The 16,305-nt window shown below is 45.1% G+C and overlaps 1 protein-coding gene across 5 annotated transcripts in view; it reads left to right on the forward strand.

Annotated features, from left to right (window-relative positions):
* The first annotated feature begins 218 nt into the window (after positions 1 to 218).
* fgfr2 (fibroblast growth factor receptor 2) overlaps positions 219 to 16,305 on the forward strand; it is a 39,086-nt gene continuing 22,999 nt past the window's right edge. For 4 of the 5 annotated variants that reach the window (XM_054600572.1, XM_054600574.1, XM_054600570.1 and 1 more), the window contains exons 1-5: positions 219 to 353; positions 2,565 to 2,820; positions 10,269 to 10,526; positions 10,938 to 11,012; positions 15,124 to 15,293. In XM_054600572.1, coding sequence (XP_054456547.1) covers positions 2,640 to 2,820; positions 10,269 to 10,526; positions 10,938 to 11,012; positions 15,124 to 15,293 — 684 coding nt within the window. In that variant the 5' untranslated portion in view covers positions 219 to 353; positions 2,565 to 2,639. The remainder of the gene's footprint in view (positions 354 to 2,564; positions 2,821 to 10,268; positions 10,527 to 10,937; positions 11,013 to 15,123; positions 15,294 to 16,305) is intronic. The other variant, XM_054600575.1, reaches the window with a different exon arrangement.

The following is a 16,305-nucleotide window of genomic DNA, read 5'->3' on the forward strand; positions in this document are numbered from 1 at the left end:
CACACACACACACGGACGGACAGCGGTGTGGTTTTCCCCGAGCTGGTTTAATGAAGGATAACGCGTGAAAAACTCGGGATTTCTTTTGCATGGCAATGGACTACGCTGCCAGTCGGGTTTGGAATATATATATATCCTCTGATCTGAGTTGATGCCGGTTGATTGTGGAATAGTAAACTGAAGAAAAAAAAGGCAGCGCCTCGCAGATTCTTTTTTTTTTTTTTTTTTTTTTTTTTTTTTTGGTGCATTGTGGAGTTTGGAGACATTCCTCCCTCCGGATTCAGCTCATGCTCTCTCCTCCCTTATCTGTGCATGCCAAAACAGAGATCTCCACGATTTTGTATTCCTCCCTGGTAAGTATTTTCTGTTTTACGTGTAAAGCTTCCTCTCAAGTCTCATCTGTCAAGGTTCTTTCTGCTGTCATGACAAATGGGCTACGTGGTTGTAGAAATGCGTTGCGCTTTCCTACTATTTTTTTTTTTTCTTTACGGCTGCTTGAAACAATAAGAACTATTTTACTTATTGTAGTTCAATTTAAAGTTATCTCACCAATTATTATTTTTGTTTACTTGCCCGTTAAATATGCAAAGTTCCCCCATAAAGTGTGGTTATTTCAGATTCGCCAAAATGTACATTCAACAAAAACAACGCAATGTGCTTTCTTTATTTGTTATTTTTTTTCTACCATCCTTCACTAAACGTGAATGCAGTGAAATCTACCCTTGATTATTTGAGAAGGCGAGGGGACTACACAGCACCTTGCATCATCACTTCAGGCCCCATTAACAAGTGTCCTGGTTATTTATTACTTAGCTTAATTTTCTACATTGCATTTATGGTGCCAATTATCCCGTGACCGCAGTTGTTTTTCACTGCTTGGTGCCGGAGCCCTAAATCACTGAGCAGCTCCAAATGAGCCCCCATTGTGGAATAAGCCAACTGATTTGAATGTCAATAGGAATTCAATCAGTGCCAAGAAATGTCATTCAAAGCCCGGTTTAAATGAAAAAGCTGTGGCCATGTATGGAGCAAAGCCCCTCATGTGTCCAAATGTCATGTCGTCAGCAACATGCTAAAAACGTTATTTTTTTAGTTTTTTTTTCTTTTACAAAGGGCACATTATCAAGCTTTATAAACCCTTCTCTTTAGTTTTATGTTTTGTTGTTATCCTTTTTTTTTCTTTTCTCCTTCCATATTCAGTGATAGTTTGCTTATATTTGAGAGATGCAACAAAATATATTATTTTTATTTCGCTCCATACACTTTTAAATGTTAAACATAAAAATCGAATGGATGTTTTTTTTAGGTAATTCTGGTCTTTATTCGTCCTGCTGAAGTTTTCAGACAGCAGTAAGCTCAATGGTCGATTGCTGCACTGATTGGTTTACAATCCATTAATAATTCATAAGTCTGATCTGTAACTATGCAGAATCATTCGCCTTAATTGTAAAAAATCAAACCGGTGCACGTGTCTAATAAAGTCAGGATGTCGGGATAACATTCATGGTCACCCCGACGTCATTGTGCGCGTCCACAGTCCGTGTCTCGTGCGGTCCCTGAAGGGGAGAACTCAGGAGAAATCAGGTTGCACGTTTTGCGGGTTGGCTCTCTAAAAGCCCCGAACTACACGTGTCTTTGCGGGTAAAAAAAACAAAACAATCGATAGGTCCAGCTGGAGCAGAAGAAGCGCGGGGAAGCGTGACTTCACCAAACCTCCAGAGACACTTGAGCACGGTTGTACCGCAGATGTCTGGCTAAACAGATTGGTGTGTTTGTCCAATATTGCAATATTGCATTTCAATAAGAGCCTTTACTGGTTTCATAATCAAATCACGCAAATGCAATAAGAGCCTCTTACGAATACAATTAACACGGATGCAGCAGCTCGGGCAACAAGTTTTGGCGCATCTGTTGCGCACGGGAATAAACGACGTCCAACTAAGATACATTGGTGCCACATTGGCTGATGAGCTGTCCACCCTGGTCCAGGGATATTTTCCAAAACATATAATTCCTTTTCAATTAAGAATTTATTTTATTATTAATCTGATGGAAAAAAATATATATATATGATAAAAAAAAAATCCTATTTTGAAAAAGTCTAATCTTTGAGCTGTATTGCAGTAGTGTGTCACAGTGATATGTTAAACTGGTTAGACTGTGAACTAAGATATACAGAGCTCTTAATTGCTTTCTCTGATACATATTTCAGTGCATATAATTATAAGTGAGAAGCAAAGATAGATGCAGCTTTTGTTGAATGCTGGTGCCTCACAGCTTCGGTATGTCTGATGAATGGCTTGTTTGACAGCATTTTGAAACACTCTGTCTCTCTGTTTGCTTTCTCTCGCTTCATTTGTCTGTCTCACCTTGTCGAAAATAAAGTAAGGAGGAAAAAATGGCTGCAGAAACAAGCTCTTTATAAATGAATTATTCCACACTAACAGATTTTTTTTGTTCCCCCTTCTTGCCGCCTTTTTCTTCACTCTCCTGCCTACCTCTTCAATCATCACTCTGCCACCACCTTCCCTTACCGCCGTTTCTCACTCTCATTCGCCTCCCAGCCCAGGTGATTGGGTGAATTCCACTGAGTGACAGGCCGACCCGGCAGCAGTTGATGGTTGGGCGGACCCCCTCAGATGAGATCAGTGTCCAGGGGGAGGTGGAGAAAGGGGGTATGGGGAGCGCTTGCCCCCACTAACGGGATGGCCTCGTGGGCCTGGCTGCTGGCCGCTGTCCTGCTGTCCCTGCTGACCGTCAGCGTGGCCCGGCCGCCCCTCACCGCCACCAAGGAGGAGGAGGCCACTCTGGAACCTGAAGGTAAGCAGCGGGGGATGAGAGGGGAGAGGGAAGAAAAGTGTGAGAGGTGGAGCAGGGGGACCAACCATTTGTTTGGTTTGTTTTTAAGAGAGCAGGTGTAGGTCTGTCAAGTTTGTTTTTTACCCCTTAAACCTGGCTTCAGAGTTTTGATTAACTTTTGCGTCCCTTTCCTTTGAATTCCTTTCCTTATCTCATTTTAACGTCATTCATTGACCCCCCAGCCAAATGAGATATTTGGCAATCTATGTTTCATCTCTTTGAAGATTGAACAGTAACTAATAACATGGTTTCACTCTTTCAGTACACTTACAAGTTAGTAATTGTTAGTTTTTCTTTCGTCATTTAAAGTCTAACAAGTAGAAAGAATGGAGATAAGGTAAGATTTTAGGCGGGATTTAAATAAATAAACCGAAAGGGAACAACTAACCTCAGCATGACAAGCCTCTACTCACTGCGAGGCTTGTGATTCACACTCTTTTTTTGTTTAACTTCTCTAGCCGGTGTGTGTGTGGTAGCTCAGGGTATACTTGAGTGTTACAGGCAGGTTTGTGACCCCGCGTGGGAGGACAAGGGAGGGCTGTGAAGGAGGGTGGGACAATGTTTATGCTGGCATTTCTCTCATGCCCTGCTTGCCTGGAAAGAAGCACAAAGAGGGAGGCAAAGCGAGAAATAAGGAATACAAAGTTCAGGGATTTGCTTTGTTATTTTGAATCACAACACACTTCATTTTCTTGCATGGTTTGTCAATTTCTAATATTTGAAAGTCATGTTTTTTTTTGACAGAACCAAAACTTTTGAGAAACCTTTGTGAGAGCTTTTTTTGTGGTCTTTAAAAAAAAAAAAAGAATTCCTTTGAAGCTTCTCCATTTTCTGTGTCCAGTCTGGTCAGAGACCAGCTAATTAGAGATGTTGTGATGGATGGTAACTCACATTCCAAAGCCTTTTGTTCCCGGGCTTTAATCAGCATGCTAATTGTAAGTTGGGCCAACATCAGAGCATCACTTTTTTTAAGCCACCTCCCCCACCTCTCTCTCTACACACACATACATACACTTTGTACCACGTCTCGCCCTTTGCCCTAGAGGTCAGGTATCGTCCTTTTCCTACCTTGATGAGAGGTTGCCGGAGCTCTCCTCTCCTGTTGATGTTCTTTTGTTGTTCTGTCACAGACTGTTTGTCTCCGAGCCGGTGGGTTCAGAGCCCCACATGGCCCGGACGCTACGCTGCATGGACACAGAGAGGACAGAGAGAGTTTTTCCAGAGTTATACAACCCTCCAGGAAAGGTCTAAGAGGATTTGTGCATATTTGACTTCTCCTTTAGATGGAGAGATTACTGAGCTGCGGTGAAGTCATGTGACTGGAGATTAAGTGGCTAGACCTGGGGGTCACATGATGAGGGATCAACGGGGCACAGAGAACCTGGCCTGCTTATCTGATCCCGAGTCAGTTTCCCCCGCTGCACATGGCTAACATAGATTTAACCACAGCTGTGTGTGTGTGTGTGTGTGTGTGTGAGTGAATGCGTGTTTGTCGCAATCTCCTTTCGTTCACTGCTCTTGATTGGCTGCAGTGGTGTCAGCTGTAGGGCATATCATGTTAGGAAGACAGATTGGCTGGTCCCGCCTTCTACAGAGATGTTTAGTATCCCCCACCCTTGCTGTAGATTCATCAGATTGCATATCAATGTTGTCTCTATAGAGCCCACGCCTGCACCCCTGGTGGCCTTGCTAGTTTGTTTACCTGTGGCCGCTGTAACACTAGAAGTAGAGCGAGAGCGCTGGTTAAGGCCTCCACAACAGACCTATTGTTGTCCCTGTAGCCACTACAGTATCTAGAGTGTTTACCTTGTCCAGGCGCTCTCTGTGATTATAATACTCTGACTGAGCTGAATAACAATGGTGGCAAACACAGCAGGTGTGTGTGTTTAACATCGGTATTCTCTGCTCTTTGGTCTGTTCAGGCCTCATTTTGCATATAACTGGGGAATAAATGTGGTAACAGGCACGTCGGAATGAAGGCTGAATGCGAGTGCAGCTGACAGAAGTCAGCTCACGGTCTGGACCGACTTTTGCGCGCTCCCCGCCAAACTGTGTTCTTCAGAAAGTGCTCTGATTGGCATGGAGGCAAGCACTTCAAAAGAGTTGAGTGGTTAAATAAGTAAAGGTTATAAAGCAAGTCTTTAATGCTCAGACAGATGCGGGAAATGGATGTATGCTTGTCAACAAACAGTAATTTCTGGGCACAGCAGAAACATAATTGCTTTCTTGGCACATTTCTATATTTATTCGCTGGAAGGTTTCTACACTTAATCAAGTTTCCACTGCTATGCTGTACCCTATTTAATAAGATACGTAGTCAGCTTGTGTTAAACACAGTAACATTTGCCTTTCATTAACAGCCATGATGATAATAGACTGATTATTAAGATCATAGTTTTTATCAGACTGTTGGTAGTCGTATGTGAAGGTGAGAATGTGAAGGAGTTGCAGGTTTACTACCTGTCTGTAAAACTGGGCTATCTACACAGTAGGGGATGGGTGGTAAAAGTGTAAAAGCGTCAGCTGGCCGATTAATGACACACTGTTGTGTGTCTGTGTGTGACTTTGGAGATGGCAATGGAACTGAACTCTAAACAAACGCATTGTGTCAGCGGCTGGTGTGACCAGTTGGGCTGAATATATGGCCTTCACACAATTACTTTTATTGGCCCGGCCGTTGGCCGCTGTTAATCTGGAAGGTTTGAGTGTGTTGGTAGTTGTGAGAGTGTGTTGTTTGCCTTGGCTGATCTGCCAGAAAATACCTTGTCACTCCACTCCGATCTCACACCTGTCTGATAAGAGGCTGGGAAGAGCTGCTACCTGTGCCAGCTTGGGCCTCAGGTCTCAGTGGACTGTCAGGTGTGCAGCAGGAGGCAGAGGGGAATCTGAGCCAGCATGGATAAGGGGGCCAGATGATGGAGGGAAAACATATAATATGGGTGCATACCTCCACCAAGGCAAACCCTCTCCAAAATTGAATTGGGTCTTCATCCCTTTCACCACGTTTCATGAAAGTCTGGCCAGTATATTTTCAGTTATCCTGCTGACATACAGACAAATAAACCAAAAACATTACCTACTTGGAAGAGATAATAACGACACAAAAAAAGAATCATCCTTTGATTTGTTTTTGTGCAAGGAACTGAGCCTCCTGCATGTTCACCTTTCTGAAAAAAGGATTTATATATAAAAATTTGTCCAACTATTTTGATAATCGATTGATCATGATAGTCGTTTTTTGAGTAAGAAGAAGTAAAACATGCCAAATGTTTTTCTGGTTCTCGTGTTCCAGCTCCTATGTGAGGATTTGCTGCTTCTCTCTTTCTCTTTTCTCTTTTTTACCATTGCAAACTAAATACATTTGGGGGTTTGGACTGTTGGATTCAACTAAACAAGACATTCGCACATGTCAGCCTGAGCTCTGGGAAGTTGTGACGGGAAAAAAAGTAATTGGCAGATGCATCGGTGATGAAAATAGAAAATAGATTAATCTCTAGAAGCCGGAGCAAAGTAGAGGGAAGCTCTAATCTGAGGGTCACGAGAGCTTTAACCTAAGAAGATCTTTGGAGATACGGGGGTAGCCAGTGGGTTAAAGGGGTCGGGTGGGGTTCAGAGAACGCCTTGATAAGGGGTGAAAGGGTTGGTGAAAGCGGAGGGGCTGTTGCCATGGACGCCAGCAGGAGCCAGTTCACGGAGCTGCTCCTTTGTCACAATAAAAAAAGCCAAGGATGGATTTGAATGTGAAAGGACACTGACATCAGAAAAGAGGGAGAGACAAAAAAAAGAGGGGAGAAAAGTCCTGGGATTTGACTATGTGAGGAGGACACAGAGGAAAGAGGAGATGAAAAAAAAGGAGGGATAAGAAGGGCAGCAGAGATAATGTGATTTAGAAGTGTGTGCCTGTTGGTCTGCATACATGCTGAGTGTGTGCCTCAGAGATGGCAGTCATTATATTAAATCCACCTATCCCATTGTGCAGAACACGACAGGGAAGAGATGGCAGAACAGATTCGCAGCCTCTCTGCAGAAATAAATTCACAAGATGATATATGTAAAAAGAAATCTGTCGTAAACCCCTTCCTCGCCACTTTCCAACATCCCTGAAAACCGGCTTGACAGACTGGCGAGCAGACATCGAAGAGACGTTGGTGGGAATTGCCTGCTGCATTTTGCCGCAGACACTAATTATTGTCAGCAAAGACGGTGCGAACGAGGGCGGGGGGGGACGGCGAGGAGTGGACACCCTGAATCTATCGCACTTGTAATAGCTGTCAGAGAACGAGAGAGATGGGTTTTGAAATGGAGGTGTGCTTGAGTAGAAGAGAGGCAAAATGATCGTGATGATGGAGGGAGGGGAGAGGAGAAAGCTGCCTGATAGAAATTGAGCAAAAGTACGTGTGTGTGTGTGTGTGTGTGTGTGTGTGTGTGTGTGTGTGTGTGTGTGTGTGTGTGTGTGTGTGTGTGTGAGAGAGGCATGAAGAGGCTCCCGCCCCCTCCTGTGGTGCAGAGGGGGATGAAACTTTGCAGAGATGAAAAATCTGCAGTGAAGTGTTTCAACTCTTCAGCTCAGCATGCATCCCTGGACCCTTGTAAACTCTCTTTAAGTAGAGCAAGTGTGTGTGTGTGTGTGTGTGTGTGTCTGAGCCTGTATCTCCTGGGGTGCACGTGTCTGATACATGCATTTATTAAGATGCAAACCCTCATCATTATTTTCTGAAAAGGTTTCTTAAGGTTCTTGCTGCATTCACTTTGTGTGTGTGTGTGTGTGTGTGTGTGTGTGTGGTTGTGTGTTTACTTGACATGGGTTCCCATGAACAATCGGGCATGCTGGAGGTGTCAACAGGTTTGTGAAGGGTCAGGGTTAGGTCAGCTGGGTCAGTGGGGGCAGGGGGGACCCAGGGGTGGGGGCGGTGGAGACGTGTGGGAAAGGGGAAGGAGAGGGCAAAGCGGAAGGGAAGGTGAAAAGGGGAAAAAGAAGGAGCAGCGGCAGGAGGAGGAGGAGGAGTTGATGGAGGGGGACAGATGGACACAGCAGAGATAAGAAAATGATGAAGGCAGAACTAACACGTGCATGCTTTCTTTAACCAGACGCACCATTTGGAGAGATTTGTTTCCTTCCCTCTTTACTTATTTTTCCTCCCCTCCATGCCTCTTTCTTTCTGAGACTTGTCCTTGTAGTGTCACACACACACACACACACACACACACACACACACACACACACACACACACACACACACACACACACACACACACACACACACACACACACACACACACACACACACACACATCCATGTGTCTGTATGAGTATCATCTTTCTATGAAACACCTCAGTGCCCGCCCTTTCTCTTCAATGTGCTGACAGACTGTGTGTGTGTGTGTGTGTGTGTACGTTCTCGGTGTTGCGTTGCTACGTCAGCCTCATTGAAATTGTCCATACCTGCTAGCTTCCCGGCAAATACCCACACTGCTTTGTTTCCTGGTAGTCACGTCATCTCTAAATCTCTAAAAATTCTAAATGAAACAGCAAAGTAAAAAGCTGAGGCCAGTAATAATGTCAAAGGGAAGGCAGTGGCCCACGGTGTGGAAAACCGTGTCGTAAAAGGTAGCGGAGACAGCTCCCATCAATCAGTGCTGGAGCTCCACCTCTTATCAGACCACACACTCAGTCCTGGGTGGAGAAGGAGATGAAGGAGGTGAAAAAAAAACAATACAGGAACTGTACCTGTGTGTGTGTGTGTGTGTCTACTTGCCCAGGGGAAACGTTTAGAGGCTTGCACACATGCCTCGACCGCTGGCTTGTGGCGGAATGACTTTCCCTTCCTGTCGAGGTTGGAGTGTGTGTGTGTGTGTGTGTGTGTGTGTGTGTGTGTGTGTGTGTGTGTGTGTGTGTGTGTGTGTGTGTGTGTACTTTACATTTAACACACACACACATCGGACACGTAAAGGGGCTGGAATGTTGTTGAAAAGGTGTATTGAGGTACAGGAAAGGCTGGGAGAGGCAGTGGCACGCCTCTTTAATTACACCTATCAGCCTTCAGTCAAACACTACATATACCTTCATCACTGGCTTTTTCCTATGCTTTTCCATTGTTGCGACCCCCCCCCCCCCCACACACACACACAAATCTGTTTAATCCCTCTCTTGTTTGCCCTTTTCCTTCAGTTCCCTCTAAAGAAAAACACAAAGAGTTTTGGACATTTTTGTACTGCAATAAAAACAACTTGGATTTTCTTCCAGTTTTTTTATCGCTGTGAATGGTTGCAAAGATATCTATGTCTGAGCTGAGTGAACAGACACATTTTTGCATGAATGTGTGTGTGTGTTCAAGTCTGCGAGAGCCTCAAGGTGACTGGAATTGGCTTTTGTATAAGCCATTTTGCATTTCTGCTCGACATTCAGTCACAGTTTAGAATTAACGTATAAAAAATGTCCTGATGTGAAAGTGCAGTCTCAGCTGCGGACGCTCCGAATTCCCTTTGATATATCGGACATTCACCTTGTTCTCTCCGTCTAGTTGTACGAGTGAGGGGACACGGTGTACACACATGCACACACAGGCGGACTTGGATTTTGGCCCAGAAGTGAAGGTTTTATGCACTTTGGAGTCGACAGGAGTTTCTTGCTCTCTGCCTTGGCCGGCGGATGCCGTGCAGTGATTGTAGATCCTTCATGGCCGTGTTGTGAAAGAGAACGAAGAAAGGGGAGATGGAAAACAGGAGTCAGGCACAAGAGTCAGGCTACAGCCAGGTCACAGATGTCAGAGCTTAGGCGTAGAGTCAAAACCAAAAGAACACCCCCCTCCTACCTTCCCCTGCCTGACAACCGCTTCCGTTCCAGATCCTTCTGGCTGCTTTCCTTTCTGATGGGCAGACATGCAGGACACGCTTTTTTTTAGGGCTGCAGAGATCAATCTGTAGTGCTCCTACTCACACACTGGCTGCTTGGCGTCTTTGCTAAAAGGGATGGGTGGTGGTGGTGATTGGGGACTGTCTCTCAATACACAGTGATGTCCAATTCTCACCAGCATTGATTGTATTTTTTTCTCTACACCTGCTGCTGTGGCTGTAAATGCATGCTCTGAATATATAAACACACTGCAAACTTTATAACAGAACAGTGGTATTTTCTAAGGGCTCCATTTCAAATGACACCAGGGGATTTGTGGTTATGATGTGTTGGTGTGACAGTTAAAAAGAAAATGGCCTCCTCTTTTCTGTATTGCTCCTCCTGCATAAGTTGATTTAAATGCATCCATTGGGGGTTATGTGGTGTTTTTTGTTTCTTACACTATGGCTTGTTTCTTCCTCTCCCACCTCTGTTTCCTCCTTCTTGTGCACCCCTTCTCCTTCTCCAATCTGTTCTTTGCCTTCTCCCCCCCCTCCCTTCCCCATTCGCTCTGCAGAGGCCTCGAACAAATACCAAATTTCTAAGCCCACGGTGTGCTCAGTGCACCCGGGGGAGTTGCTGAAGCTGAGCTGCCCTCTGCCGCAGTCGGGGACCATCACCTGGACCAAAGACGGCAGCTCTCTGGGCACCAACAATCGCACAGTGATAGAGCAGGAGGTTCTGCAGATCCGTGATGCCACGGCCAAGGATTCAGGCCTGTACACCTGCACCAGCGTGGGCAAAGACACGGTCTGCTTCATAGTGAATGTCACAGGTGAGTCAGGGATAAGCCAGGTCAGGATGGGATGAAGAGGTTTGGACAGTTAGGGTCGGACCGCAGAGCTTGGTTGAGTCCAGGAAGTGGCCATGGAGCAGAAATGGTCAGGGCTGAATAGCCTGGATTTTGTTCTTCCTGAAAGACTCTGGGTACCAGTGTGTGTGTGTGTGTGTGTGTGTGTGTGTGTGTGTGTGTGTGTGTGTGTGTGTGTGTGTGTGTGTGTGTGTGTGTGTGTGTGTGTGTGTACAACTGCAGTAGAATACGGGAAATGTATCAAAAAAGGGCAAGAATTTAGCATTTGCTTTAAAAATTTGCGAGAAAGTAACTGCATGAACATTTGTGCATGCGATATTGTGCGTATATGCGGGATGCGTAACGGATGGCAGTAACCGTGGTTACTTTGTGCAGATGCCATCTCCTCGGGGGATGACGAGGACGATACTGAGCGATCGGAGGACACTGGGGCGGACGGAGAGCAGATAAGTAAGTACTGGTTGAACGAAAAGAGGGATTTATGAGTTAACGATGCGCTACCCCTCGTCACTTATTCCCATAAATTACGCGCACGTGGGCAAGGTTCATTAAGCGACAGAAGAAGCCAGTGGCGGCTCTGATCTCAAAATAACCACATTTTACTTCTATAACGTAGCATTTGGCAAACAATGGGAAATATAGGGAATATAAAAGACTAAATCCCTAAATTAAATAATCTTCTTAGATTTGTCAGTGATTTTTAGCACAGTTCAGATTGAGGGAAAGCGAATGGTTCTCTATTCTTTTGTGATCAGGAGGAGACAGCAATGCCAAAACTCATGTCCCACATCTCTGCCTTAATATACCTTAGCATTCCTGTCAAAGCCTAAAGTGTGAGATTTTGGAGTGCGTGTTATATTGAGTGTGTGTGTGTGTGTGTGTGTCTCTCTCCAGGGAATACAGAGATTCCTGACATTCCTTTAGCTAGTGTCCCTCAGGTAGTCAGGCCTCATGGAGCCAGCCAGCCAGTCAGCTGGTCTCATCCATTATAAAATACAACCCATCTGGACCCAGTTACCCACCTGATGTGTGTGTGTGTGTGTGTGTGTGTGTGTGTGTGTGTGTGTGTGTGTGTGTGTGTGTGTGTGTGTGTGTGTGTGTGTGTGTGTGTGTGAGAGAGAGAGAAAGAGAAAGTTTTTACCATAGTTTTTCTATGCATTGGTGAGTATCGGGGTAGTAATGTGGTTATGGAGTCACATGCACACATGCATGCAATCACATACACATACATCCACTGAAGTAAAGACAAGGGCTTCCACATCTTGTTAAAATTCTCCACACGCATTGCGTCTCACCGTGAGTCCTCCTCCTCCACTTTTGGGCTGACTGTAATTGCCTGAAATCCATTAAATATGGGGGAGAGAGAGGAACTCAGCAAGAGTAAAAAAAATGGGGGAGAGGGAAAAGATCCAGCCATTTTGGTGGTAATAAGCAGTTTGAAAACAAAGGGGAAAGCTGTTCTGGCAGTACGGTCGCATTTTCTCGCCGTGTGTGTTTCTGAAAAATTCAAAACCGAGATTATTATTAAAAGAAAGAGGGGAAGAAGAAGAGAGGGAAAGAGGCGGGGGGGGTGTTGTTGGATCAGTACCAACACTTCTCGGAGAATGGCGTGGAGCCTTGGCCGAGGCGCCGTGGACTGGAGCGAGGGAGGAGGGTGCACGTAGGCGTGGGAGGGAATGAGAGCGGAGAGTGAGGGGTGTAGCTTTATATTCACGGGTTGTTTTTATTTCTCATTCTGGAACACTCAGAATTGGTTGGGCATCAGGCCACTGCAAAACAGAGCATTTTGATTTGACTTTGTGTAGAAGATTGAACCACAAAAAGTGTTTGTCCATCGTCAGCAGTGGGTGGTGTTATTGGAGGAGACACTTAAGAGCCTCTACAGGGATCTGTGATGGAAGCCGTGTTTTGGGGAAGGTTGGGGAAGCACTGATGTCATGATGAAGTTAAAAAGCCACATGGAGTTTTGCTTTCTGCGTTCAGTCCTGCATTTGTTTCAGAGTACCGTTGATGTCTTTGATCGTTGTTGTTTACATCATCACTCATTGTGCCTCCCCTTTAGTGCACGGCAGGACTTTCATGGAAGAACAGCCTAATTAAAGTGAAGCTAAAGCACTCGTGCACAGTCCACAGAGAAGAGATTTTTTTCCTGGTCCTGGTATATGCTGTTGTGGGCACTGAAGTGAAAAAGTACATCTGTTCAAAGGAATAAATAAACAGTAAGGCCTCCAGTGTGCTGCTCCAACTTTAAGTTTGAAAACAATTTAGAGATATTTAAAACAAAGTCATAATATTTTGTAGAGAACGTTTTATAACTGGAAAAAGGTTGTTTGTTTAAGAGAAAATTATAATAATATGACGATGAAGTCATAAATTGGATAATTTTGATTAGTCGTTTGGTTGAATAAGAAACGTTTTGACAAAAACATTTTAAAAAGGCCCTGAAAATGTATTTACTCAAAACAGCTTCGTACAATGGGTAATGGCAGCAAAGTTTTGGCAATTTCACAACAGTGATTTCAGTATTTCTTATTTTGAGTTCAGCTCGTTTGTCTTAAGGGGCGGGGACTCAATTGGACAAAAAGTCAAATATTTCTGTAAACCAATCAGGATTTAGCAAAACTTGATTTAAAAATGTTCAGGAAAAAACGATTATTTGTCGGGGGAGAGAATTCACCTAAACTCTTTGAAAACTCTTTGGATGAGCTAAAAATGCACTGACAGCTTAAAAAGAGGGCGTTTTCTTTGCTCCTGAAAAGCCGCCTTTTTGGAGATACATGGTTTTCACAGGACCAATACTCTTGAAACTGTATTCTCAGAATCTCTGCATTGTTTTCCCAACAGTGGCCCTGAATTGCCTTGTTCAGCTGGCATAGATTCATTGTAAAGAGGAGGATATCACAGCTTTACGAGAGAACACATCAACATTGATATACTACTTTGGGTCACTGATGGATTTTGCTCTCTGGAGGAATTTAGAGAGAAACAAAATCTTGACTCATCCAGAAGTTCGATAACCTCAGCTCACCCCAGGCCAGCTTTGGATAAACAGCCGTGAGTGGGGATCCGGATGCATGGGGCTTTGGGGGAGGCCGGGGTTTCTGGAGTCCACAGCAGTTGGGCCAGCCAGAGTTTGGCTTCATCTGGAGAGAGGTCTGGGGGTCATCTCGTTTGAAGTGCTACCCCTCCGGACGGAGAGCATGGGAAACAGCACCGTTCACCTTTCATGTCCCAACCTCATCCTCCGACCCAGCTGCCAGTTTGGGGTCGGAGGTCGTTTCGGAGAGACAGCCTCGCAATGGGCCAGTCTCCACCTAATCTGTCTCCGTCTGAATGGACGGAGTGATGACAGGGAGGGTGAATGAAGAGAAATGGAAGGGGGACTGGGAGGTGAGGATGCAGGAAGTGAAGAACAGATAGTGAGAGTGAGAAGGAAGAAGAAGAAGGGGGGGGACTAATTATAGTTTGAGCACTCACCGTATGCATCCACTCAGGAAGGAAGAGCACTGTTTACAGACTTTACTATCCAAGTATGTGCGACTTGTCCGGTTGTGCGTGCCAGAGAAAACGACGGGAGGTGTCTGATAGTATGCAGATTGGACAGGCGGGACAGAGAGTGGAGGGAATATTCCCCCTGGGGTGTTAACTCATATTTAAGGGTCATTCTAAAGTCAGTAGCTGTCTTATCTGTGGGTATTTCCTCTATTGCTTTTACTCCCGGTATACGGGGAGGAAGTGATGGTGTAGAAGACCGTTTTTGGTTGTTGTTTGACTTTGAGTTTCTCTTCCCCTCTGAGCCCCATCTGCTTAAGCAATCACACTCCCAGGTGCAGAGGGAAAGGGCGGGTGGTGGGTGGGTGGGGGGTGGGGCTCCGAGGAAAATCCAGCTGACTGAGAGACAGAAATTGGGACGAAAGACGGAACCACGGAATGGACAAAACACAAGGAGGATGACAGATTTCAGTAGGAGAATTGGTTACAGCCTTTGTTAAACGTGACATTCATTTTCTCCCCTGATGGCACGTAATGATTTTCCAAAGGGGGATTAGCATCCTCTGGCCCTGCCGTCCATATCTAACCAAGTGATAGGCAGATAAACAGGGGAGCTATGGTAATTGGAGGAAGTTGGGGGGAGAGAAAAAAAAAGAGTTGGTAAGTGGAATGAGATCAAATTGAATGTGATGGTCTAGTTACCCTCCTGGCAACGCCCAGGCACATTCTCCCCCCTCAGAGCTTGTGTTTTTTTGGCCCCATTCTGCAACACCCCGCCGGGCCTACAGGGAACGTGTGTGTTTATGTAACCGTGTGAGTGTGGAGCTCTGCGTTGTGTTATGCAGATAGCGGATCAGTCAGTGTTGCCAAAGGAGTGGAGGGAGATGGGGGTTGGTTGAGGGGGGTCTCTTGGAGTGTTAGGAATGGTTCAGGTTTGGCTCCTCTGCAGTCACGCTTCCATGAAGATCTGCCTTAGCCAGTCCAAGGCCCTGAAGCCAAACTGTTAATGCTGAGGACATGATTAGGATATCTCACCCTGACTTAACACCAACTGTTCTCCTGGTTGTAGGCGCTCCGTATTGGACATCGTCAGCAAAGATGGAGAAGAGGCTGCACGCGGTGCCAGCTGCCAACACAGTCAAGTTCCGCTGTGCTGCAGGAGGCAACCCCAAGCCCAAGCTACGCTGGCTTAAAAACAGCAGGCCTTTCCGCCAAGAGGACCGCATGGGAGGGTATAAGGTAGGATAAACAGTAATACATCTCATTTTTTATTACCATCGTCAACTCACTGCCTTCTCTTGCTTTTTACTGCTTTCCGTGCTACACTACCTCTGGCTGTTTTGCGAATGTATTTACAAGGGACGTCAAGCCTTCCTTCTTCCAATCATTCTCTGGACGTCCTTTTCGCCCCCTTCTCCACCCTTCACTGGAGAGACTGGAGGAGAGCAGACAGAGGAAACGAGGGCAGGGTTTCTGGTGTGAAATTGGAATTGCTCATCCGTGCGCCTCCTCTCACCAGGATACTTTGCAGAGCCTCTCACTGTAACTCGAAATGGTTCTTCACCCCCAACAATTAGAAACTGAAGCCGGGGACTTAAGGGTTAAATGCCCCCAGACAGTAACGTATAGAGACGGTAGGTAGGGTAAGGGTTGAACTGAGTTGAGAATGCCGAGGTAACTCAATCAGGGAGAACAGGTCCCACTGGCTTTGGTCGGAGACTAGTATGTGATTTCATCATGTGATTCTGTTGTTTTTGAAATGTGATTTACAAACACTATTGCTGAGCTGGTTAAAGTTTGAACTGAATGAGCTTAATGTGCTGCTCTTTTTAAAACATTTTGCTTAGAGAAAACCAAACTGACTTTGATTTAAAACTAGCCATGAACTCCAATGCATTCTCTGATTCCTTGAAGGAGAACCACAATAATAATAATATGTGTATGATGTCAGTAGTAAACATACAACCTTCTTTACTGTGGTTCCTCGTAAAATTTTCTCTGGCTCTTGTCTCGTTTTGGGAAATAAACAGGAGTTGATTTATATGTGCTGAAAATACCTGATTCTTTAGGTCATGGGAAAGTAAAGCTAGTGGGGTTATGTTTTTTTTCCCTCTTTGTATAATAAAAAAGAGCCTGAAATCAGCTACAACTAGTCTGAATGTGAAGAAATCCTCCCCGATTACGGAGTCTGTTTGGATTGCAGTTTAGTTATTTTGTTCCTAAATTCCTCCCTTTGTTTCTCTAAACAAAT

This window comes from Anoplopoma fimbria, chromosome 6 (assembly GCF_027596085.1).
Source record: "Anoplopoma fimbria isolate UVic2021 breed Golden Eagle Sablefish chromosome 6, Afim_UVic_2022, whole genome shotgun sequence".
NCBI classification, from domain to species: domain Eukaryota; kingdom Metazoa; phylum Chordata; class Actinopteri; order Perciformes; family Anoplopomatidae; genus Anoplopoma; species Anoplopoma fimbria.